Source organism: Salvelinus alpinus, chromosome 3 (genome assembly GCF_045679555.1).
Source record: "Salvelinus alpinus chromosome 3, SLU_Salpinus.1, whole genome shotgun sequence".
In the NCBI taxonomy this organism is placed as follows: Eukaryota; Metazoa; Chordata; class Actinopteri; order Salmoniformes; family Salmonidae; genus Salvelinus; species Salvelinus alpinus.
In genome coordinates this window covers 27,359,708-27,372,226 of record NC_092088.1, presented here as the reverse complement: position 1 = coordinate 27,372,226, position 12,519 = coordinate 27,359,708, and the positions used below count along the sequence as shown (strand labels likewise).

Sequence of the window (12,519 nt, the reverse complement as noted above, 5' to 3'; positions counted from 1 at the left end):
GGACACCGACAGAAATTCAGAGAGATGTTAGTTCAGATAAACTCAGCAAGATGTTGAGGCCTTAACTTTACTGTTCTTTAAACCACCACACAGAGAAAGAGAGAGAGAGACGCAGTTAGCCTACCATTTGAAGTATTTTATTAGGCCTATGTGGTCTAAAAAGGAAGGAAAATACAATCATGAGGATCCACTTTTATGTACAATATACCGAGGCACAGATAGCGCATTGTGCAAACACAATAACCCTTGCAATATCAACTGGAATTACATGGGTTTATTACTGAACTTTTTGTTGAAAACAAATATTTGAATGGGAAGAGACTGTCACTGACAAACATGGTTACAGACCCAACAACATTATGTAGTATCTCCTCCTTGTCAAGAAAAGCACATGAGCTAATTATAGTAGACAAAGTAAGCAAAACAATAAAATAATTCCAACATTGCCTAAAATGATGAATAAGATACTAATGAGATAGACCTATATAAGCAATTGAGCAATATAATAATATAACAATTGAGATGTACAAGCTATGTCATAAGGGAACGATGAGCGGATAAGAGGCGATCCGTAATTTCGATGAAAACATTAACGAGCGAGCTAAGATGGACATGGTCAATATAACTATTTGTTCAGCACTTTTAAAATGTACAATGACATAATTCAGAACATGGGCCGTTCTTACAGTATTCTCCCTGTAAACCAAGTCAGAACCATAGGATAAAAAAGGGGGCATATAAGCAGACAAAGAAAGCTCTTACAATATTCGATGATGACATTTCTTTAAAACAGGCTATAGGCTAAATGTGCACCACCAAGTCAGAACAGTAGGCTAAGTTCTGGGGATCAAATGATTAGGGTGAGACACATGGACTACTAACAGCTTACTACATAACATACACTTTGTATTACTTTCTTAGCTACAGTATACATATCTCCCTGGCATATTACATCATTTATGCAGCAGCATACAATACATTTTTGGACTCACTGTTGTTGTGCTGTGCTCCCTTGAACAGGAAGGTGGTCCTGCTTGTGGGCAAATTTTGTCATCAAACGTTTCCATCAAAATCTGGCATTCTCTGGATTTATGGTGCTTTCAAGACAACTGGGAACTCGGAAAAAAACAATGTTGAATCATGACGTTGGTGATCTTCAGGTCGGAGCTCCAGAAAGAGGCACGAGTTCCCGACTTTTCAAAACCTATTTTCCCAGTCGGAGCTTGTATTTTCCCAGTCGGAGTTCCCAATTGTCTTGAACTCACTGAAGTCTGAGATTTCCCAGTTCCAAGTTTCCTGAACGCAGCAGAAGTCATGCTGGATTAACAGCTTGAGCAATGTATTTAACCTTTTCTGGCCCATGGTGTTGGTGCTGAATGTTGATCCTTTTAAGCTTGGAAAAGAGACTCTTTCAGACAGATGTTTTAAATCTTTAAACCCAGACTTGAACCACACACCCTCTCCACCGAATAGCAGGCACGGGGAAGCAAAATAGTGATTGCTTTGCAACACTTGCAGTTAGCCACTGATTCCTTCCAAACCACTCATTGTTGAATTTGCGATTTCTCGACTTGTTGTGTAATGTTTATGTCCAATGGCCGATGAGCAGCGGTACGTTTTATCTATAATTTATCTTCATATGACAAGGATTAAAAAGGATTTGCCAGTAGATTGTAGATGTGATTCATGATGATAACTGCTTGTCTAGCTTGCCTGAAAACAGGCTTAACAGGTGGGGCTCAAAACAGCTGCCTTGAATGATGGGTCGCCACTGCCAGATCCTACCAAAATATGTCAGAGATGAGGGAGAATCGGATCCAAATTGGGTTGGGTCTGTATCGGACCCAATTGGATCCGAAATATAAAAAACACAGCTTTATTGCCACGAAAGCTAGCAGCATTGTTTGGCCCAGGGGATCGAAGGTGAACGGCAAGGCACTGAAGCAACGAACCGCCCTTGCTGTCACTGCCTGGCCGGCTCCCCTCTCTCCACTGGGATTCTCTGCCTCTGACCCTATTATGGGTGCTGAGTCACTGGCTTACTAGTGCTCTTCCATGCCGTCCCTAGGAGGGGTGCATCACATGAGTGGGTTGAGTCACAGACGTGATCTTCCTGTTCGGTTTTGTGCCACCTCGGGCTCGTGCGGTGGAGGAGATCTCCGTGGGCTATACTCAGCCTTGTCTCAGGGTAGTAAGTTGGTGGTCTGTTAATATCCCTTTAGTGGTGTGAGGGCTGTGCTTTTGCGAAGTGGGTGGGGTTATATCCTGCCTGGTTGGCCCTATCTGGGGGTATCGTCGGACGGTGCCACAGTGTCCCCCGACCCACCCGTCTCAGTCTGCAGTATCTATGCTGCAATAGTCTATGTGCCGGGGGGCTAGGGTCAGTCTGTTATATCTGGTGTAATTCTCCTGTCTTATCTGGTGTCCTTTGTGAATTTAAGTATGCTCCCTCTAATTCTCTCTCCCTCCCCTCCTGAAGGACCTGAGCCCTAGGATCATGCCTCAGAACAACCTGGCCTGACAACTCCTGGCTGTCCCCAGTCCACCTGGTCGTGCTGTTGCTTCAGTTTCAACTGTTCTGCCTGTGGCTAGGGAATCCTGAACTGTTCACAGGACGTGCTTGCTATCTTATTCCGGACCTGCTGTTTTCGACTCTCTCTTTCTACCGCACCTGCTGTCTCGAACTCTGAATGCTTGGCTATGGAAAGCCAACTGACATTTACTCCTGAGTTACTGACATGTTGCACCCTCTACAACCACTGATTATTATTTGAACCTGAACGTTTGAACATCTTGAAGAACAATCTGGCCTTAAATGGCCATGTACTCTTATAATCTTCACCCGGCACAGCTAGAAGAGGACTGGTCACCCCTCAGAGCCTGGTTCCTCTCTAGGTTTCTTCCTAGGTTCCTGCCTTTCTAAGGAGTTTTTCCAAGCCACCGTGCTTCTACATCTGCATTGCTTGCTGTTTGGGGTTTTAGGCTGGGTTTCTGTATAGCACTTTGTGACATCTGCTGATGTAAAAAGGGCTTTATAAATACATTTGATTGATTGATTTTTACTTAATATGGTACTGTAACTGATTGACCCTGTATATAGTATGCTTCATTCATTATTTAATTGTGTTCATAGATTAGGGCCTAGTGAATTTATTGAATTGACTGATTTCCTTATATGAACTGTAACTCAGTAAAATCGTTGAAATTGTTGCACGTTGCGTTTATATTTTTGTTCAATATACTATCTTGAGTTCATATGCGTAAAACATACATAAAACATATGGTGGCCATTGCCTCAACTTACTCCAAGGCAAACATTTGGACTATTAGCCCACACAACAAGGATCACTTTTATGCTAGGTTTAGGATCTCGTCATATTGTAGCTTATAGACACCAACTGATGTATAAAACAATCTTCTTTGGTTTAGACACAAGCATCATGAAACCTATACATTCATTTGACTTTGAAAATCAATTGATTTTACCTAACTTGCTTACCACTTTTTCCATGCGGTGTCTTCCTTCAGAGTCCATGAAATGATGACCACTTCCTAACTATTTGGTTAATCATTATAAAAAAAAGCACAAAACGTTTTAGGCATAACTTACATGTAGGCAAGTGTACACATCCATGCAGCCTCACATGCTAAGATAATATTAGACCCTAGTAGCAGTGTGAAGAAGGCTGAAGGAGGCCATAGGCCTAGCTCCTTCTGAAATTCATTCTTAATCTTCATTTTTAAGGTGATGACTGCACCTACCTTCTCAACACAATGTACGTCCACATGTCAAAGAAAAAATGACCCCCCCCGGAGGATTCAAACTGTTGTCGCAAGTGGTGTAAAGTGTCAAGAACTACGCATCTTATCACTGTGAACTAACTGTCCAGACACATTTTTGCTTGTGATGCTGTTAATCTGAGTATCAGAAAATGCTGGTGGACTTGTGGTACGGATGCTTTAGTGCAACAGTGTTGGATCAAGTCCAACTAGACGGAATTTGTTACCGGATGTAATTATCTGCTCAGTGTGGTCCAATCAAAAGTTCACAAGTACGGCCCCAATAGGTTAACTAACCCTTTGGTTCAACTTCAAAGGCTTCTAGACTTACATTGTCTACGGGGCAAGAAGGATCAAAATAACTACAATGCCAACCAGGTATAAGACCTGCTGCCACTCCAATCAGTCACCTGAGTTTCATGATAAGATTTACTTACTACTTCATATCAGTTAAATAACAAATACAGCTGAAAGCAGCCATGGCGGGGTTCAAGCCATATGGCACCAGAGCGTCGCCATCAGTGGATGAGGTACTTCTGTACTCCTTAAGACGCCTGCCAAACTCAAAATCAAAACAGCTGCCAGTAAAGTTACTTTACATTTCACCGTAACCCCTTTACAGTGTAAAGCTGAAATGTGGCATGCATAGACCATGGGCTGTCTTGCGCAGCAAGGGTGTGAATAATTTCAGTAGGCACTTTAACCAGTTAGAGCACATTACAATTGTGGAGAAGCCAACTTCAGGAGTTCCTCCTGACCCAGCCCAACACTCCTACCAGTGTCCTCTGGCCAGCCCCACTTTGGACCACTCTCCAACACTAAGTGAGCTTCAATGAGCTCTTTAAAGTTCTGTCTCCATCTCTCTATCCTTCACCTCCACATTCCTAAACTTCATGTCTGCCCTTCTCCTCCAACTGTCTCCTGAACTCTCTTCATCTTTGTCATTAACATCCCGGTGTTCTTCTCCTATGTACACTGCTATGTTGAAATCTTTCGTGTTTCTCAGCCTCAGAGACACATTTACCGCCTCCAGCTCCTAGGTATTCAGAATCCTTCTTCCCCCATAGCCCACTCTGTCACCTGGCCATTCTTATACAGGACAATACCCTGTCGTCTTACACCACAATTGTTATGGCAACAGCACTGGATTTGGGGGAGAGGTTTCAGGGGAGGATGATATACTGGCCATGAGAATCTCCACAGTCTTCGGTGGAGAGTTCAAACTCATCTGTTCAGAAAGATCACATTTACTGTTTGTTGACATTGTCCCTGCCAGGACACCATTGTCAATTTTAAAATAAGAGTAAAACACTCAAAATGAAAAAAAAATAAACACTGAGAAGAAATGATACTATGGAAAGCAGAAATGGAACGCTTCCATCTGTGTGAATGTTAACTGCAACAACAACAAAAAAGGAACTGAAAGGAAATCTTTAGAGACGAAGGCTGTCACTGTGGAGCAGACAACCTGCGTCACCAAACATTCTCGCAGACACGAACTCATGTACCATTTCATTACATAGTAAGGTGTTAATGTAGTTACATAGACATAAGGGTTATATGGTTATATAGGTATAAAGTGTCTCAGAATATTTTAGTATGGTTGTTTCAGATACAAGAAAACAATTCATTATAGCAGTGACATACTTCAACCTCTGGACTGTGCCATGTTCCCTGCATTATAAAGACTATACCAAAGTCCCATTATCCATGAAAACCAGTACAGAAAGTGGTGGTTAATTTCTTTACAATCAAACGAGGAGACGACAAACTTATCGAGGAGGAGACAAACTTATCACACAAGTCAGAGTTACACTTAAACTAAATCTTTATTTACTTATTAATAAGGGAGCAGGTCAATACAACGCACATATAAAGTGAATTGATTGAGTGCTCTACGATAATGATGGCTGCTCGACGAATCACCCTGAGATGTTTTTTTGAGAGCCCCGAGACCAAAGTACAAAAGGTATTTTATAGCCAAGATACACCCCTTTCAGTTAACATGATGAACAGGAGATGTATGGAATGGGTCACAAGGTTAAGATTTGTATGAAAGATACTTATAACTCACAGCAGACAGTATCTGCTGTAAAAACAGTTCTCTTTGTGTAGACCAAGATCTGGCCCTGGGGTCATCGCTCCCTGGTACCCTATAGAAAAGAAACATTACTGCATTCCAGAGTATGAGTTATCACCCAAAGACATCGTAAATCTCACAGAGGCCCATCCTCAGTAGAACACACACAGATGAGCGCTCTAACAACCCCTTATTCTGTTGCATAAAACCACCATTTGATGCAATAAAAGTACTACAACAATCTTGCAATTTTGCTCTCACAACAAATACATTTGACATAAATGCATACACAATGTGGTTTACAGAACAGTGCACCGCAGGCCTGCTCAGTTCAGAATCATAGTTTCACTTGCACTTATGAAAAGGGTTATACGAGTTGATCTGGTTGCTTTGCATTGTGCCTTATAGCTGATTCAACTCCATGATTTACAATGAAGTTGAGCGGCGACTAGTGTAGGCGGACTAGAGCTCAGTTTATATAAAGAAAATACTGATTTCAGCACCCAAAGAATAGCCTGCAATTACACACAACACTGTTCTGTGTAATTAATGGCTATTCTTTGGGTGCTGAAATCAGTTTTTGATCACTTAATTTCATGTGACCGAGATCCAGTCCGACGACACTAGTCGCCGCTCAACTCCCTCGTTGAGTTTAGTTACCTACATCTCTTATTTAAAAAAAAAAGATTATATTCACACACACAAAATTGTCACTCAAACTTGATTTAAAATTATTTATAAAACTTTTATTTCCCCCCTGCCCAACTTCAATGTAGGGCCCAGAATTTTTCCTGGTCTTGTTACATGGGAAAAACTCAGGGCACTATACTATATTTATAAGCAAACACAAGAAGATAAAATTACAGGACAGTTTAAAATCCATTTCACAAAGCAGGATCAATGTTCATCAACTGAATTTTAAGGTATATCTTGTTTGTGGAGTATTCAAAATTATGTGCTGGGAGTTTTTCATTTTATACTGTATACAGTTTATTCCATGCACCTGGAAATACTCTATGGGCCGGTTTCCAAGAAACAGATTAAGCATACACTTAAAAATAATGTTTCTCCATTGAAAGTATTTAATCTCTGGTTGCACAAATACCTTTTTCCCCAAAAGGTATGGTATAATGGCAATGATTTTCAAGAACCCACAGTGAAATTTACATTAACCAGAAAATTGTTATTTCTTTGTTAATCAAAGTTAGCTTTCTGACTTCTTGGTTCTGCTTTGAGTAATACAACCCAGATATTCAAGACTAAAACCCACACAGTTAAGAAATACAGGTGAATTACAAATAAAAAAAAGAAAATTTGTACAGTACTTTCCCATATACGTCTCGACTTGAACAAGAAAAAAACTAATGCTGAGAAAATAGACTTAAGCAAAGCAGCAAAACAAATGGTGTCGTGAGTGGAAAAGCTCATATACACTCTGCCCATTTTACATCTGTTAGTAAACTTTAATTCACATACACATTTGCATGCCACATATTGGTAGTAAAATAGCATTATGGTGGTAAAATAGCACAAGAAAATAGCTAGCTCTGAATATATGCAGTAAATTTAGACAGGTAGGCACTATTTCTTCTCTGCCTAAGGTGTGGTCACCTCAAATTCTCTGGGATGAACCCTACATCAAAGTATATTTTCCTGAGACTAGCCACATAGTAGTGAATTATGATCGATGGGGAGGGTAATACGGGTTTAAACCTGGGCTATGTTCAGTAGGCAAACATGGAACGTCACAGACAGAAATGTCAACAGAATTCATGTGATTCCTTATTATAAAATGGGTGGTTCGAGCCCTGAATGCTGATAGCATACAGCCGTGGCATATTAGACCGTATACCACGGGTATGAAAAAAACATTTTTAGTTCTCTAATTACATTGGTAACCAGTTTATAAAAGCAATAAGGCACCTCAGGGATTTGTGGTATATGGCCAATATACCAAGGCTAAGGGCTGTATCCAGGCACTCCGCATTGCGTCGTACATAAGAACAGCACTTAGCAGTGGTATATAGGCCATATACACCCCCCCCCCCCCCCCCCTCCGAGCCTTATTGCTTAATTCTAACATGTCAGAGAAGCTTGGGTGTTCTTCATAACATACAGTGGCTTGCAAAAGTATTCACCCCCCCCTTGGCATTTTCCCTATTTGTTCCCTTACAACCTGGAATTAAAATAGATTTTTGGGGGGTTTGTATCATTTGATTTACACAACAATCCTACCACCTTGAAGATGCAAAATATTTTTTATTGTGAAACAAGAAATAAGACAAAAAAACAGAAAACTTAAGCGAGCATAACTATTCACCCCCCAGTCAATACTTTGCAGAGCCACCTTTTGTAGCAACTACAGCTGCAAGTCTCTTTTGTTATGTCTCTATAAGCTTGGCACATCTAGCCACTGGGATTTTTGCCCATTTTTCTAGGCAAATGGATGGGTTCCGCTGGTGTACAGCAATCTTTAAGTCATACCACAGATTCTCAATTGGATTGAGGTCTGGGCTTTGACTAGGCCATTCCAAGACATTTAAATGTTTCCCATTAAACCACTTGAGTGTTGCTTTAGCGTATGCCGGGGGTCATTGTCCTGCTGGAAGGTGGACATCTGTCCCAGTCTCAAATCTCTGGAAGACCGAAACAGGTTTCCCTCAAGAATTTCCCTGTATTTAGCACCATCCATTATTCCTTCAATTCTGACCTGTTTCCTAGTCCCTGCCGATGAAAAACATCTCCACAGCATGATGCTGCCACCACCATGCTTCACTGTGGGGATGGTGTTCTCGGGGTGAAGCGAGGTGTTGGGTTTGCGCCAGACATAGCGTTTTTCTTGATGGCCAAAAAGCTCAATTTTAGTCTCATCTGACCAGAGTACCTTCTTCCATATGTTTGCAGTCTCCCACATGCCTTTTGGCTAACACCAAACGTTTGCTGATTTTTCTGGCCACTCTCACGTAAAGCCCAGCTCTGTGGAGTGTATGGCTTAAAGTGGCCCAATGGACAGATACTCCAATCTCCGCTGTGGAGCTTTGCAGCTCCTTCAGGGTTATCTTTGTTGCCTCTCTGATTAATGCCCTCCTTGCCTGGTCTGTGAGTTTTGGTGGGTGGACCTCTCTTGGCAGGTTCGTTGTAGTGCCATATTCTTTCAATTTTTTAATAATGGATTTAATGGTGCTCTTTGGGATGTTCAAAGTTTATGAATTTCTTTATAACCGATCCCTGATCTGTACTTCTCCACAACTTTGTCCTTGACCTGTTTGGAGAGCTCTTTGGTTTTCATGGTGCCACTTGCTTGCTGGTGCCCCTTGCTTAGTGGTGTTGCAGACTCTGGGGCCTTTCAGAACAGGTGTATATATACACACACACACACCGAGATCATGTGACACTTAAATAAAGTCCACCTGTGTGCAATCTAACTAATTATGTGACTTCTGAAGGTAATTGGTTGCATCAGATTTTATTTCGGGGCTTCATAGCATATATATATATATATGGACGCGTCACTTTAAAAAAAATTAAATTAAAAGTTCTTTAAAAAAAAAATCACTTCACCAATTTGGACTATTTTGTGTATGTCAATTAAATGAAATTCAAATAAATATCCATTTAAAATACAGGTTGTAATGCAACAAAATAGGAAAAACGCCAAGGGGGATGAATACTTTTGAAGGCACTGTATTTAAACAAAAAATCTACCCTCCACAACGTTGCCCATGCCCTGCTGAACGCGGTGCTGTAAAGGCGAGGAAGAGCATACTAAAAGGGATGTGGTAATACAATCTCTTGCCTGGACATTGGTGTTCCCACTTCACAATCGTGGTCAGTGTCTTAAGGCACAGAAAGAGAAGGAGAAAAGCTTCGACACTGCGCAAGCACTTCTGAATAGGCAAATAAGGTAGTAGCTGTATGTGGTACTTGAGATAAAAGGGTGGGTAGCTAAGTGTCAGGAACAGGGGTGGCGTGCCTGCAAATATAGGTAACAAAGGACATGATTGCATACAGTTAAAAAACAATATCAATACATGATCACACAGCCCATTCAAAATTGATATTTTTAGCGAATGGGTAACACTTGACGTTAACGTCTTAAACAACAAGGTACGATCTGGGCAAAAGGTACATTTTTTGTTTTTAATTCATACTAAATTAATCAAGAAAAAAAGAGAGCAGGTCATTGGTTATCGCTGAGTTTCTAATGTAGTCTAATGAATTTGAGTAGCAATTCAATAGTTAAGTTACCAGTTAATTTGTTTAGAAAAATAAACTGATACACTAAGTGAAACTAGTTCAGTGTAATAAGAAGCAAGAGTTTGAATTAAGGCTAGTAAACTTGGCATTCAAAGGCAGAAGATACTGTACTGTAAGATGTATTATGCATGTAATGTGAGGCAGAATGTACAGAGCACATGGCGTTTCAAACCAAGGGCCCCATTTTGAGGATGCAAAAGGTCAAAATACTGTACTATCGTATTTCAAATACTCAATGGTGGAATTCACTTCAAACATTTTAATTAATTCTGAATGCCAATTTTGTTACGTTGATGTTGAATTTAACGGTGTAGAGACGCAAGATTCAAATCACTTAATTGTTACATTCCAAACCAACAGAAACAAATGCAGCACTGAGCATTTCAAGAAATGCCGTGTACTTTGACTGTAGCACCTCTCTTTGACGATACCAACCTGAAGAGTAAAGGTACCTTTCCCTGAGAAAGAGCCTCCCTATCACCCATGATCTGTAGTACAATCAAGTGCACTATCTGGATGAACGCGTCAAACAGGGAAAGGGGGACACCTAGTCAGTTGTACAACTGAATGCCTTCAACTGAAACGTGTCTACCGCATTTAAAAATCGCACTTAAAATCGACATCCACGTCTTCGGAGCCTGGGGAACAGCGTAACCCGCCTTGCTCAGGAGCATAACGACAGTTTTTTTAGCTCGTCGGGGCGGAGATTCGATCGAGTAAACCTTTTGGTCACTGGCCCAACGCTCTAACCACTAGACTTCCTGCCATTACCCAGAGGATTGGCTGTACGACGCACGGGACTGTTAGAAAAACATGACCTAGCCTCACTCCCAAACCATCCCTTCCACCGATGCCACGTAGCACCTTCCTAGATAACGTGCCGGACAGTAATTACAGATGTGGCCGATGTACCCAGTGTAACTTTAAGAACAAACGCACAACTTTCAGTCAACCCATCACAGGCAAGGCCATTAAGATTAAGTGTATCACGTGTTATACAACAAATATATATGGTATACCTGATCAAGTGCATTTGTGGTCTATGCCATGTAGGAAAAACAAAACGAGCTCTGAAAACATAGAACACAAGAGAAATATCAGGACTCTTGATCAGAGAAACTGTGGCTGCACGTTTTGCGGAGGCTCGTCACAACAGCTCTCTGAGATACACGGGTATTGAACATGTTAAGGCTACTGGGGAGGGGAGGGGGGGTACTGTTAATCTATTACTGAGAAGAGATTTGCATTGGATTCACCGTTTGTCCACCATGTCTCCTAAAGCTATGAACAAAGAGTTTGATAGACTATTTTTTACATAAATATGTTACGTCGATTTGTCTTGCCGGCCAGGTCTCCACTTGGTCATTTTGTATATATTATATATTCTAAGACTACTACATGTGCCCATCTCATTGATATCTAAATTATTAGAGGTACACAAGTTGGTTTTTGAAATAGGCCACTGTAATTATATCTACGGCCACCGCACCTCCTGTGCGTAATGGTCATATGCCAACAATTGCCAACGTAATCTTTATTTAATGTTGCCTAGGTTAACTCAGCCCTATTTGTATGGATATAATCCTTTATGACCACATGTACCTCTGATTAACTATGAGAAAAAGAAAAGTTAATTGAATTGTTTCCACACCCACCATGAGTCATGGTCATGTGAGGGGAAATGTGTACATTTTCGGATGTGAGCACTGTTTGACCTGACGAAGATCCTGTTCGGATCGAAACGTGGTCAATAAAGCTGTGAATTGGGAGCATAAAAACAGTGTGCAGGCCTTCCTGCTCTTTAAACATTTTCAGAGTAAGGCCATAAGCAGCATAGCTAAACATTTTTGTAAAAATATTGCTGTATATTGTAGTAACACACATTTCTACATTTTTCTCAGTACTTACTTCCAAACAAACCTTTTCTACTGTGCTTTTTCTTCAAGTACAATTAGTTATTTCTTTTAAATAATCAATTGCCACGTCAAGAAGATCAGAGAAGAATCCAAGAACTGTCAAATATTACATTTCACCTTTGAGAATTGACAAAAATAGACAAATTAAACCAATGGAACCAAAACCATTGGATGTTTTCTGGGTGCTTGCTCTTGTTGGGGTGCAGGGTCAGGGGTCAAAGGTGAAAGTTCAGGACTGTTGGCCGTCCCACTGGTTGGCCATGGGCCGCCGCAGAAGCTCCTCCACGTGTCGGGCCACATCCATGGTGTCTTCCAGGTCAAACTCTCCATCTGCGTCCATCATGGGGTCACTTCTGCTGGGGTGGGAAGGGAGACATACAGAACGCAGTCAGTAAGGCATAACGTTGTGCGATATCTGATAGAATATCTGTACCAAAAGCCGGACATGTAGAGAAAAGGAATCATTAGTGATGGGGGAAATAATCT

At 41.1% G+C, this 12,519-nt stretch overlaps 1 protein-coding gene across 4 annotated transcripts in view; it reads right to left on the bottom strand.

Annotated features, from left to right (window-relative positions):
- Positions 1-6,584: 6,584 nt before the first annotated feature.
- The window catches only part of LOC139570470 (signal transducer and activator of transcription 5B-like), a 42,977-nt gene continuing 37,042 nt past the window's right edge, over positions 6,585-12,519 (bottom strand). For 2 of the 4 annotated variants that reach the window (XR_011674076.1, XM_071392359.1), the window contains one exon: positions 6,585-12,386. Coding sequence is in view for 3 of the 4 variants with exons in the window: in XM_071392359.1 (XP_071248460.1) it covers positions 12,263-12,386 (124 nt within the window). In the remaining variant the exon portion in view is untranslated. Of the gene's footprint in view, positions 12,390-12,519 lie in introns of all 4 variants that reach the window. The other 2 variants (XM_071392357.1, XM_071392358.1) reach the window with 1 other exon arrangement.